This window comes from Diadema antillarum, unplaced genomic scaffold, assembly GCF_040938485.1.
Source record: "Diadema antillarum isolate AM-2024a unplaced genomic scaffold, OU_Dant_1.0 seq00001846_RagTag, whole genome shotgun sequence".
NCBI classification, from domain to species: domain Eukaryota; kingdom Metazoa; phylum Echinodermata; class Echinoidea; order Diadematoida; family Diadematidae; genus Diadema; species Diadema antillarum.
In genome coordinates, this window is record NW_027272518.1 from 220,219 (window position 1) to 234,043 (window position 13,825).

A 13,825-nucleotide genomic window follows, 5' to 3' on the forward strand; every position below is an offset into this window, starting at 1 on the left:
TTGTTTCTTTTTTGTAAAATCAATCGTACATATATTTTATATTGTGTTCGATGAAACTGTCCTTATCAGATGAATGAACGAAAAATCGACAGCTTGTACAGCTTTAAATCTCGTTTTCCTTTCTTTTCTTTTCTTTGATGATAAAAATAAATAAACTATTGAATTGATTTGATAAAAAGATGATATAAATGAAGACACGGTTATAGTTAAAAGGAATGACCGCACTCTGTTAGCGGAGATAACCCTAGCATTTATTGCCTCCCCCAAATTCCAGAAGTTATTTCTCACGTCGAACCTTGAACATTCTATCACACAGGCTACCAGAGACAACTCGCCTACCAGCTGCCAGACGGGTCCTACAGCGCCTTTGGGGTCAGGGACAGGGTCGGCAGCACCTGGCTCTCAGCATTTGTCCTCAAGTGTTTCAGCCTGGCCAAGGAATTTATGGAGGTTGATGAAACCAATTTAGAGAGAACCCGGAACTGGCTCGTTCTACATTCTAGAAACAGCCAAGGTTGCATCATCAACCAGGGCCGAGTCATCCACAAAAACATGCAGGTATGCCAATATCTTACAACGCCATGTGTTCCATACTTCTGAGTTGATATCAAGTAATGTCAGATAACGTTTTGGAAATGGTACAGATCTAATGCAGTGGCGGATCTAGAGGGGGCGCACCCGCTATTCGGAATTGCTCGATCCGTTCCTGTTATGTACTTAGAAACTTCTGGTTTGTGTTCACATTGGTGTTTTATACATTCATTCATTTGTTATATATGTATTTATTTATTCATTTATTCATCATTTATCTATTTATTTTATTCCTTCATTTGTCTATTACTTAATTTATTCAGTTATTCTCGGTCAGTAAAGTACCGCTGTCAGTGGCTTCTAACACTATTTTTCGTAGAGGCCCAACACATAAATCACAAAATTCTACCCTATCATAGAGACATTAAAACAACAACAACAGCAACAACATGCACGGTTTACTTACCACATGGAGACAGAGCGGAGTGTTTCAGATATAGAAAATACGTAAGTACATTCATTCATAAATTGCACTTTACTCAAAAGTGATATAATGGGATCGCAAAAGAAAAATAAGCGTCTGAATGACGTGGATGTAATGCACATTTTCTGATTATCTTTATTTCACTGTTTTGCATTGTTTCGTTTTTATGTTTGGTAATTTGAGTGTAATTTACCAGCGTGGTATAAATTCGATAACAATCAACACGTACGCTTAAATTTGTGCATTTTATTACGATTTTGGTACGACAGGGCCTTTGACGACAAGCAAACTGAAGAAACAAAGATAACGTGCTCACAATTTGTCCATTTTATAGCAAATGAAGTTACTGCAACTGATTTAAAATTAATTTGATTAATTGAAGTAACATAACATAATAATACCTTACGGAAGAAAGGAATTATCGATGTCCTGTTTTGACATACGGTAATGCTTTGATATTGGGCCCATAGTAACATCCACCCAGATTTAACAAGATAAAGAGGAAGATAAGAAGTTGCACAAGTGGATAGAAATGTTATCAAACAAGGAAAATATAAAACGTATTGCGCAATTCATTTTGCCTTGCGTTGTAGCAAATTGAGTACTTACGTGGAATGACAAAATAATGTCTGTAAATCTATAATACGTAGTAACAAAAAATAAGAAGCAGTTATTCCAATAGGAATTGGACATTTGTGGATTAAATTTGATTTGCATATATTTCTTCGTCCCAACTCGAGCCTAACTTTTTTTTTTCAATCCTGTGATCGTTTGCGCGGTTGTTTTATGAATTTTGTTTAGCCCCATGCCTGATTCAGATGAAAATTTGTCAGAGTTTACAGTCCACTGCACCCAAATGATCTCCTACTGCCTATAATGCTCCTCGAAATTTCCGCTCCAAATTTCGTCAGTAATTTAATGCCAATGAATTACTCTTTCTTACGTCTGCTAAGATGTTGCATGGAAAAAAGTCTCGAAGAGCAGAGAAGGAATGAAGACTTAACGAATGAAACAAAAGTGATGCTCATTAAAGATGTCATGTAAAAGAACAAGTTAAACTGGTATGGACATGATGTCGCCAAAAAGTCACGAAGACTTCAAAAGAGTATCCAAAATGAAAGTAGATGGCATCAGAAAATATGAAAGACATGGAAAACAGCAGTGATCTTACACAACATACTATGAATTTTAATACGTTGCCTTGGTGTTGACATTAGAGCTGTAAATGACGGAAGCAGATTTACGAAGACGAAGTCTGAAATAAACAGAAAATCAGGCAAAAACTCATTTCCCGAACAAGACCACACTGCTGTGAAGGGTGTGTAATTGCCCTCTCTTTAATAAACATTTCAATCCGTTCCTACGTAATGCATTTTCTCTCATCCAGGGATCCGTCTCCGGCCCCGTTACCATGACAGCGTTTCTGACAGTCGCCATGTTGGAATCTGGAGCATCTCCTGATGTGAGTTGTTTGCTTAAATTAGTAAAACTGGCTTGACATGAGTTTACCCATTGGGTACGCATTTATATACATTGGTGGAGTGCCTTGCTGAAGTTAGGGCAAACATGTCGGTCTTCTTATTGGTCGAACCCAAGAATGTATTCCACGCTCATGTCATTCAGAGACCATTGTTCTTATCCACTTTGACACCTCCATATAAATTCTGAAGTACACATGCCAGCTTTGCTGAAAAAAAAAATTACATAAGAATTGTGTTTGGCTTTTTTTAGCAAAGTCAAGTAAATGTTAGCTATACATAGTGCATTTCTGAGTTGGCTGTTGATTGTGTGTGTGCGTGTGTGTGTGTGCGTTTTTTTCTCAGCTTTGGTCGTTTCGTATATTTCCATTCATATGTAAATTTGTTAGTTAATGTTTATATTGGCAAACGCAAGCGTCCATCCTTCTCGTGACATTGTCATTTTTATTAATCCTATTTACCTCATGTTTAGGGTCTAGATGTGATGACTGGGCTATACTGTATGGAACACTGGCTAAACACCACCGCTCCTTCTGACATGAACACCTACACGCTTGCTATGGTCAGCTATGCTTTTGGCTTGGGCAACTACTTCGCCAGTCAGTCTCGAGCTCTTAGCCACCTGAATGACAGAGCACAAGAAGAAAGTAAGTCCCTTTCCGTACTCAAATTTTCCACTCCAGGAAAGCATTGTGTGTCATACTCCCTTCTAATCCATCTGTGTATAATATTACCAAGTGCATTACGACCAGAGAAAATCTATTTGCCTATTACCAGTAAAGACAGATTAAGAATGTGCATTATCTGTTGCGCCCATTCATTCATTCATTCATTCATTTATTTTTCATTTCCAACAAAAACATATAAATATATTACAAAAATTGAATACAGTGCATAAATTTCATCATACAAAGTAAAGGATAAATTTACAGAAAACTTGTAGGTATAGGAAAATGTTGGAAATGGGGAGGAATGCTAAAAAGCTGAGCTTGTAGGCTGCATTCCCCCCACACGTAATACAAGAAATTATATGATCGATAGACTGATAAGCATTGAAAATGGATGAAACAAAGAAACTAAGACAAAAAGACCTATAACCTAACTTATCCGAAACAAAAACCCTGAACAAATCCCTACACTAAGTCGCTGTCATGCCGGAAAAGAGAGGAGAGAAACAAAATAGTATGTGTGTGTGTGTGCGTGTGTGTGTGTGTGTGTGTGTGTGTGTGAGTGTGTGTGTGTGTGTGTGAGAGAGAGGGGGGGGGAAGCAGCTTAATGCGTGGAGTGAAGATAAAAGACAAAAAAAAATAGAAGGACACGAGAGGTAGTGGATGGATGGAGCCGCTTAGCTGTAATTCCAATAGAATATAAGGTTGGATTTTACACTTGCCCATATGAGCAGCTGGTGGTTAACATAATAGAATATGCCGTTCCTGCCCACATATACTTTTCATGTTACTGCTGTTTGTGTTTGTTTATTTCTATTCATTCTGTTATCAGTTCCATTTTATTTGTTAGCCTGAAAACCTCTCTTTGAATTGAACCATGTCTACACCACATGCCGTCATTTATTTCACCCGCAAAATAAATGAGATCCTATCAATAGTAGAGCTATGAACCATACGTAATCGCCTACAGACCTGGAAATTCAATATTGATGCAATATTTCTGTCCTAAATATTGGCTGATACCTTCGATTATATCTGTTCTTTCAGATGGTCAAATATACGTTCAGCACCATTTATTATATCTCAACAAAACGATAAACAGATAAATTCAGATAAACATTAAAAGATGGTTGCTTTAAAAAGGAGCGAGGGAAATTGTCACTACCGATGTTTTGCAAGCATTTATTTTTATGTTGTAAAATTTAACCTTTTCTTCAAAGATGGGTTACGTTTCTGGAACAGTGGTGATGTTGTTGAGAGAGAAGAGAGCTTGTGCATTCACCATTGCCATGCCGACTCCTCAAGTGTAGAGACTACCGCTTACGTTCTGCTGGCACAACTTCATCAGAATTGGCCAGTCGATGGGATCGACGGTGTTTTGCCGATAGTCCGCTGGCTGAATTCCCAACGAAACACCCTCGGTGGTTTCTCCTCAACGCAGGTAGAATTCTATTTGATATTTGTCACTTTTCTGAATGAAGATTAGTTCCCTTTTTCACAACTGTTATTATTATAAAGACTTACATCACAAGACGTATTTTACAAACCAAAATTATATAAAAAAACGATGGCAATAACAGATTCAGTAATAATTGTAATGACGATAACAATAGCAATCTTAACAAAAAGAAAATCGGAGTGGCTGTAGTAGTTATAGTAATGATATTGCTAATAATGAAGAATTAGAATTAATTTCGATATTTTTATCAGTTTTCTTTTAGTATTGTTTTTGATATATTACTACCTTATAGTGATTGTAGTTATGATAAAAATGATAGTAGCGTTGAAAACACTTTTATTTTGAATGATATCATAATTTCCTTTACAATCCACACTATATACATCAGAACAATGAAAGCAAAAACAGCTAACAGCTTAATAGACATAGCATGTGAAACCGCTTGAATGTAGGGAGCAACAGTGCTATGATAGTGGAATAAACATCAATATCTTTTCAGTTCATTGTTTTTCTTTGACGCAAGCATTTATATTTTGGTTTTCATGGGAAAAAGCATTTGTATTCAATATATATATGTAAATATATATTATGCGAGCTAGTGATGGCATAGTTATTCCCTCTTTCCTACTAAATACCTTATTATCATGAATTTTACAATGAGCGAACAGAAAGTGGAAATGAGAAGGTCGAGGATGGAAGTCGAAAGTGTTGGTTTTTCAAAGCAAATACATGCGACAATGTCTTGTGTGCATTAGGGCCTCTCCATCCCTTTCTCGAGAAGCTGACTGAATGATATATTGCATCTTTCCAATCTACAGGCGACTATGTGTATACGGAAACTATGTCTGACATAGACCAATAAAGAAATGAATGAATGAATGAATGAATGAAATAGTGTAGATTGGTAGCATCGCGCAGGCTATATAATAATGCTAAGTCACGCGTGGATAGAGTTAGACAGAGATTGTTTGTTGAGAGCATATTCTGACTGAGCAGACTCTAAGCTTTTAAAAATTATGTATAGCACAAGTCAAATGGACTCTCTTAACCTCTCTAAATATTGGGAAGAAAGCACACACTCCTGGAAAGTGTGAACTAAGGGGAGGAGGCTTTGAAGTACAGAGTCTATTCTAGCGCTTAAACTACCAAGCCGCGCTAGCTGTGCGATGAATGGGATCAGGATGTAAACAATCGGAGTAATAACCATAAGGTGACTATCAGATAAAGCTGAAATTAAGCATGCTGTATTAAAACATTATGTTCATGATAAGTCCCAACTTTCAAAGCAGTAGCATTATGTCTTTCTAGTGGTTATTAAGAATTGAAGTTAAAAAGTGTGCATAGGGTTTTTAACAAGTGAAAATGGGTCTCTTTTATACACACATTACAAATTACTCTACCAAAAAGTGTTCAAGTAAAACCACTTAAAACACAATGTCATGTTTGTTTTAGCACAACAAAGAAGATTATTTGTTCAATCATAAAATATGAAGAACTCAAAATTTGCTAGGTTGACTCACTTCACCTATTTTCAGTCCTCACACAAAATCAATGCCTGCCATTTTTTGTTGGTTTTAAGATGCAGGGGCACATTTAGTAAAGATGTCTGATTCGTCTCTAAAATGATATTATTTTTTCTTTTTCAGGACACGGTTCTTGGATTGCAAGCAGTGGCTCAGTTTGCAGAGAGAATACATGACCGTAACTCAGCGTTAGATCTGCAAATTGGTCTTCAAGCCTTTAAGTCGGGCTCCCGTGATCTTACAGACGAGTTCTTTTTCGACATCGATAACAACAACCACCTCCTGCTGCAGCGTGAAGACCTGCGGGAGGTTCCGGCAGATATTTGGGTCTCATCAAGGGGTAGCGGGTGTGCTCTGTTCCAGGTGGGTCTTTTATCTTTTATCTTTTATCCAGATTTGTTTAAAAGAATTGCGTACAGCATGAAGATCATTGAGGGTTTTTTTATTTTTTTTTTCGCCGATCTGCATCCAAAGTACACAAACAAAGTATGCCTTGAGTCTACGGTAGGTCAAAACATTTCACAGCTGTAATAATGTTGAGATTAAGAAAATTCCTGTTCAGATATAAAGAGTGCAAATGCAAAAAAAAAAAAAAAAAGAAAAGAAAATGAATTCATGTGTGATGACTTTGATATCTTTAACGAAAACAGTATTTTTTAAAAAAAGGTTTTATTTTTCTCTTCTTGATACAAATCGCCATATGTTATGTTTAATTTTGTTAGTTATTACATTATAGATAGTCATGAATTATCATGTTTGTACTTCATATAACCGTTTTAGCTGTTAATTATCGCGTTGCTTCAATAGAGCACTTTCACATTCCACATTCATAGTATACTGTACAACAAATGTATAGGTAGTCCCTGTAAAGCTCATAGCAAGCTTTCGGTTTTTTATGTCTAGCGCTTATGCACCAGATACTAAAGAAGAAGAAGAAGAACAGCAACAACAACAACAATAACAACCAAACAAACAAACATAAATAATACACTAGGGACGCAAGTTTTGTAATGTCGTTTTCGCTAAGAAAGTTGTCGAATAGCATAAAGGCATCTATTGTTCTTATCAAAATATTTCTAGGATGCTAGATAAATACCTGTTACAAGATAATAGCACTTGGAATATTAGCTGGAAGTACAATCATGTGCACAAAGTTCTGTTGAAATAGTTAATGGGAAATGATAAGGAACTCTTGCTAATGGTATCAAAATTACAATAACCCGAAAAGAGTCTTTCTCTTCTTATATTTTTTTTTTCAAATACCACCGTACTGTCTGAGCTAGTAAGTTTCTTTCTTGACACGCACTGACAATTGAACTATTTTATGGGCTAAGAACAGACCTTTAAGTTAATATGCGACCCAGCCTAAAACAAAACAACAACAGAGACAGCAGATCACACTAAAAAAAAATATAGAAAGCTATCAGAATATGTAAATTTCCTTCTTTGATATTACCTTTGCTTTGAGCAGGCCGAGTTGCTCTACAATGTTCCCGTGGTTCCTCCACAACGCCCTCTGTTCATCATTAAAGTTGCAATCGCTGAATGGAATGGCAGATCCCCAAGTGACCCTGCAACATGTGGAGACCGAACTGTGCTTGTCTGTGTCAGGTTAGTTTTGTATACTTCTCGTTTAATCTGTTTTTCCCTCAATCGAAAGTCTCGCTGGAAAAGACGGTTAGAATACCCAAAGGAGAGCTGGCTAAATTCAGACGTTGGTAAATGCAAAAGAAAACAACAACAAGACAAAACAAAACAAAAACAACCTGCATTTCCTATTGACTATAATTTGTTTTTGTTTTTGTTTTTAGATAAGTGTACGGCTTATAATCATAAACTGATTCAAGTAGTAAATCATTAAGAGAGAAGGGAAGACGTAAATACAGAACGAGAAACACACTAAGAAATCGTTGTTTGTAAAGTTAGTGTTTATGCAATTGTTTTATGATTTCAGACCCGGTGTTTGTATCCAATAGTAAGACATTGATCATTGATTGATACATCCAGGGTTTTTTTTTATCAGATGACAGCGAAATGGTGCATCATTATTGTAACACTTATGTTGTCAACAAACTATGCTTTCAGCAAGGAGCAAGGTACTCATTAGCTGTCTCAGTTATATTCGATTTTAAGACTTAAGAAGAATACAAGTAATCAATTCCGCCAATATGACTCCTTTTTTTCATTCATTCATTTTTTATTTCATTTCCGGCCAAACCATATAATATGACATTGCATATACACAAAGTCAGTACAAAGTAACTTTTACATGTCCAAATGAAATTTAAATACACGTCATTTGTTTACATGAAACAAAAAACATATTTTGGTAGAAGAAGTACAAGGACAAAATGTGACTGAATCATAACAAAGAAAAGGTCGGAAATGGAGGGGACTGCTAAAAAGCCAAGCTTGTAGAATGCAGTCCCCTCGGAGTCGCTTTATAATAGTAATACACGAGACATTTTAACATAATCCACGGGAACCAGAACACAAAACGAGTACGCACTCAAACGCACACACATATAACACAGTAACAAAGCAGCTCTCTTACATACACGTGGAAAGGATAAAAAGGAGATAGAAAGGGACAGGAAGACAGAGGGAAGGGCAAAGGAGAAGAGTATTGGGGGTCGATGCAGGACACAGGAAGTTGTTTTCATATGAATGATATAACATAATGGTTATGAAATAAAGTAAACAAAATAAAGGCGTTAGCAGCAAGAGAAATCAGTTAGGAGCTTTCAGAATGCAAATCCCCAGTAATATAAGAATTAATAAGCATTTTCTTTAATTTTAAAGTAAAAGTGTTGAAACTTAGAGATTCTTTTATACTGCTGTCAAGGGAATTCCAGAGTTTAGGTCCAGCGAAGGAGAATATAGACTTTGCAAAAATTGTCCTAAACAGTGGTAAATGGAATTCATTGGTTTGTCTAGTGGGGTATGAATGTACAGTTTTATTTTGGATAAACATAGAGTCAAACACCAAAGGAAGGGAGTGATTTATTAATTTGTACATAAACTGACCTAAATTCAAACAATATAAATCCTTAATTTTTAAAATATTATTTTGATGAAACAAGTCATTAGTATGACATCTCCACGATTCTCTACAAATGATACGAAGAGCTTTTTTCTGCAATAATAATATTCTTTCTAAATATGAGGAGTAAGTGTTGCCCCAGGCGAGAATGCCATAGTTCAGATAGGGTAAGATCAAAGATGAATATAACATTAACAAAACATTTTTCGGAAAATAGAATTTAACTTTATTGATAACACCCACATTTCTAGAAATTGTGCGGCAAATTGAATCGATATGCAAATTCCAGGTGAGCTTATTATCAAGAGTCAAACCTAAAAATTTGATTGAGGAAACTTCTTCAATGGCTATATTGTCTAAATAAATATTCTGAGATAACTTTTCTAAAGAATTACTGAAAAGCATACATTTAGTTTTTTGAAGATTAATTGACAATTTGTTAGCTCTAGTCCAATAAAGTAACTTTTTTATCTCGATGTTCATAGTATCGATCAAATACACTGGATCAGAGCTAGAAAGGAACACATTTGTATCATCAGCAAATAATAAAAAGGAAAGAATACTTGATGAATTTATGATATCATTGATGTAAACCACAAATAAAAGTGGTCCAAGTAAACTTCCTTGCGGTACACCACAAGTGATATCATGCATAGCAGATTTGTGACCATTAATATAAACAAATTGTTTGCGATTGGTAAGGTAACTCCTGAACCACTCCAAGGCCATGCCACGAATACCATAATGAGATAATTTGTAAAGGAGTATTTTGTGGTCAATGGTATCGAAGGCCTTGGAGAAGTCCAGGAACACACCTATAGTATGATGATAATTATCAATGGCTTTGGAGACTTTGTCTAGGAAAGTGAGAACTACATGGGATGTGTTGTGTTGTTGCCGGAAATCAAATTGATTATTTGAAATAATCTTGTGCTTATTGAGAAAATCCAAGAGTCTAAAATGTACAACTTTTTCTAATAATTTAGAGATAATGGATAACAAAGATATTGGTCTATAATTACTGATGTCTTCCCTATCCCCTTTCTTAAAAATTGGAATAACCTTAGATACTTTCATTTCCTCGGGGACAACACCATTACTTAAAGACAAATTAAACACATGAACCAAAGGATCCACAATGCAGTTTATAATGTGTTTTAAAAGAACATTATCAATATTATCATAACCAACACTTTTTTTACTCTTTAAATTCTGAACTATATCAATTAGTTCATTCCGGTGAGTGGGAGCAAAAAAACAGGAGCTAGAATTGGGCGTATGTAAAAAATCGACAAATAACTTTTGGGACTTGGGAATCCTTCTAGCAAAAATATTTCCTATTTGTGAAAAATATTGATTGAAAACATCAGCTATAGACCTGGGGTCAACAATAATAAGATCATTATGTTTGATTGTAGTAATACGGGATTTTGGTTTGTTTCTATTAATGGCAGAATCAATAACTTTCCAAGTATTTCGGGTATCATGTTTAAAATAATATATCTGGTCACTGAAATATTTTCGCTTTGCACAACGCAAAATTTGAGTGAGAACATTCTTATATGAAATATATTTATGACGAGATTCCTCAGTGTGTTTAATTTTATCGGCATAATACAAATTATTTTTTCGGTTAATTGACCGCAGCAAAGACTTCGATATCCACGGAAGTCTCGGGGATCTTTTATAATTGCTATTATTTTTCTTAACTATAGGAACATGCTCGTCTAAAAGTGAATTCAATTTTCTCATGAATAAATCATAAGCATTATTTGGGTCCTCAGCATCATATACCTCAGACCAATCTACTTCATTAAGGCCATTTTGCAACCTAGCTACATTATCGGGGGTAATCTTTCGAAAATACATTGCAGAGGAATTCAGATTACGTTTGCGATTATAAGGAATATGGGTAAATATGGGGTAATGGTCGGACAAATCTGATAAAACAATGCCAGAAAAGGGTAAGGGGTTAATATTGCAAAATATGTTGTCAATTAGAGTTGCTGAGTGATCAGTTACTCGAGTTGGCTTTGTTATAAGGGGTAAAAAGGATGAGGACATCATAATATCTAATAAATTCTGAGCTGAGTTTAATGTCTGAAACTTAGATAAATCTATGTTAAAATCTCCCATGATATAACAATCTTTATTGTTGAAAAGTGGACTTTGCAGTAATGATTGCAAATAACTAAAAAAACCTTGCATCTCAGAATTAGGGGGTCGATAAATGACTACTACAAGTATATTCCTAGAACAAGGCACGTTAACTTCAATAAAGAGTGATTATACAGCTTCACTCATGCAGTTCAATCCACTGTGAATAATGTAATCAAGGTCTTTCTTTACGTATAGGGCAACTCCTCCGCCTTTCTTGTGCTGACGACTGTTTTCTATGAAGTCATAACCGGGAAGAGAGAACGTAGGGATAGAAGTCGGACTGATCCATGTTTCACTCAGTCCAATTACAGAGAAAGATGATTTATGAATGTCATTCATAAAACAGCAAAAATTATCGAAATTACGATTCAAACTCCTTATATTGAGTTGCATTAAGGAAAAACTTTGAGATAATTCAGTGAAGAAACACTAATGTTGCACTTAACCCATTTTAGTTTACGAGATATCCTTTACACCTAAACTGAGATGAGAAAGAAGCATAATGTGTGAAGGTTTTACTTGTGAACATTACACAACTCTCTCATCTGACAGGTATGCAGGAAATGAGAGGTGGACTGGTATGGCAGTAATGGAGGTTAAAATGGTGTCTGGATTCATCCCCCACGAAGATTCTCTGGAAACTTTCCGCAGAGAAGATGGCGACATCATTGGATTGAAACGCATTGACAAGTATGTCAATGGAAAACCACTGGCCCTCTATTTTTATTCAGTGAGTTATTATTTTTATTATGGCTATTATCATTGTGATCATTATCATCATTATTATCATTATTGTTATTATTAGTAGTAGTAGTAGCAGTAGTAGAAGTGTTGGTATGATTATCATTATATCTCTCTTTTTGCGTTTGTATCTGATGTAGTAGTAACTGTCATGTGAAGCTGTCAAGAGTGTCGACTTATAATTATCTTATCTTTTGGCTTCGTTGTTGGAATCACATTTTTTTTGTGCTTTTATTAGGAAAAAGGAGAACAAGAACATGTATGGCATTGTTTATGAGTAGATTAGTTCCCCTCTATTTTTATTCAGTGAGTTATTATTTTTATTATGGTTATTATCATTGTGATCATTATCATCATTACTATCATTATTATTATTATTAGTAGTAGTAGTAGTAGTAGTCGTAGTAGAAGTGTTGGTATGATTATCATTATAGCTCTCTTTTTGCGTTTGTATCTAATGTAGTAGTAACTGTCATTTGAAGCTGTCAAGAGTGTCGACTTATAATTATCTTATGTTTTGGCTTTGTTGTTGGAATCACATTTTTTTTTTGGTGCTTTTATTAGGAAAAAGGAGTACAAGAACATGTATGGCATTGTTTATGAGTAGATTAGTTTTTTGTGATTTTTGTTGTCGTTTTTGTTACATATCATAATGTTATCCAATTACTATACACATACTTGAAGAAGTACTTACAGAAAAATGTGTCGCTATAAATGCACGAGAAGAGAGACAGGGAAAATATGTTTGCTGGTACAGACATTCGCATAAATAATTAGAAGAGAAAGGAAATTGTACCATAATTATGTTTAAATAACAAGTTGGCTTTACAGTCCGACCTTCTTGTATATTGAAGGTACTTATGCGACTAGTATGTAAATAAAAAAGAAGACATAATGATTTTCCTAAATTTTTCGTAATCAGTGTACACGATGTAAATTCAACGAGTTAGATTAAACATTTCAGGTAATGATTTCCTTCTTGAGTATTATTCTTTAGTACGTCAAAATTATTGAAGATACAATAGTATTTCATTTGCACACCATATCTAATCTGAATATGAGACTTGCAAATCGTTTGCTTTACTTTGACAATTTGATTTTGTAATTGTATTTCAAATTTTCCTTGAGAAATGAGATGTTAAAACTCCTTCCGTACATTGCACACAGTTTGACAGCCCATATCGCTGCGTGCCCATCAAAGTGAAACAGGATATGATCGTTAAAAATGCCAAATCATCGGTCATCAAGGTCTATGACTACTACAAACCAAGTAAGCTTTTTTTTTTTTCTCAGACGTTGTCAAAGTGCCTTCTTCTTCTATTTGTCTTTACCACTTGAAAGCGCTGTGCAACAGTCAATTTTCTTGGGAAGCTATTAGTGTGAAATTTCTCTTACATCAATCTTCACCATTATGAAACCAGAATTACACTTCGAAACCTAAAATGTTGCTTTGAAAATTCAAATACTAGTTTAGTCTTTTATACCACGAAATAAATAATTGCATGTGTGATATATTGCAATAGAAGATGCCCTAAACAACTAAAAAGAGGAGGAGATTTATGAAGGCCCTTTTTAAGCATTAATGTATAAAACATTTCTGATGATTGTAGTATTTCAATCAAATGGTAAATATGTGATGAATCAACTTTTACGTGTTTTTTCCTACTTTTGTTATTTTCATTCAGACGTCGTCAGCTTTGAAAACTACCATCCCTGTGAACTGGCGAACGAGGAATGA

The 13,825-nt window shown here is 35.0% G+C and overlaps 1 protein-coding gene across 1 annotated transcript in view; it reads left to right on the top strand.

Annotated features, from left to right (window-relative positions):
• Nucleotides 1-13,825, top strand: part of LOC139712716 (pregnancy zone protein-like) — a 54,982-nt gene extending 41,157 nt beyond the window's left edge. Inside the window, exons 15-23 of the mRNA XM_071624518.1 lie at nucleotides 317-558; nucleotides 2,403-2,484; nucleotides 2,973-3,140; nucleotides 4,382-4,602; nucleotides 6,267-6,506; nucleotides 7,615-7,754; nucleotides 11,899-12,076; nucleotides 13,255-13,357; nucleotides 13,773-13,825. Coding sequence (XP_071480619.1) covers nucleotides 317-558; nucleotides 2,403-2,484; nucleotides 2,973-3,140; nucleotides 4,382-4,602; nucleotides 6,267-6,506; nucleotides 7,615-7,754; nucleotides 11,899-12,076; nucleotides 13,255-13,357; nucleotides 13,773-13,825 — 1,427 coding nt within the window. The remainder of the gene's footprint in view (nucleotides 1-316; nucleotides 559-2,402; nucleotides 2,485-2,972; nucleotides 3,141-4,381; nucleotides 4,603-6,266; nucleotides 6,507-7,614; nucleotides 7,755-11,898; nucleotides 12,077-13,254; nucleotides 13,358-13,772) is intronic.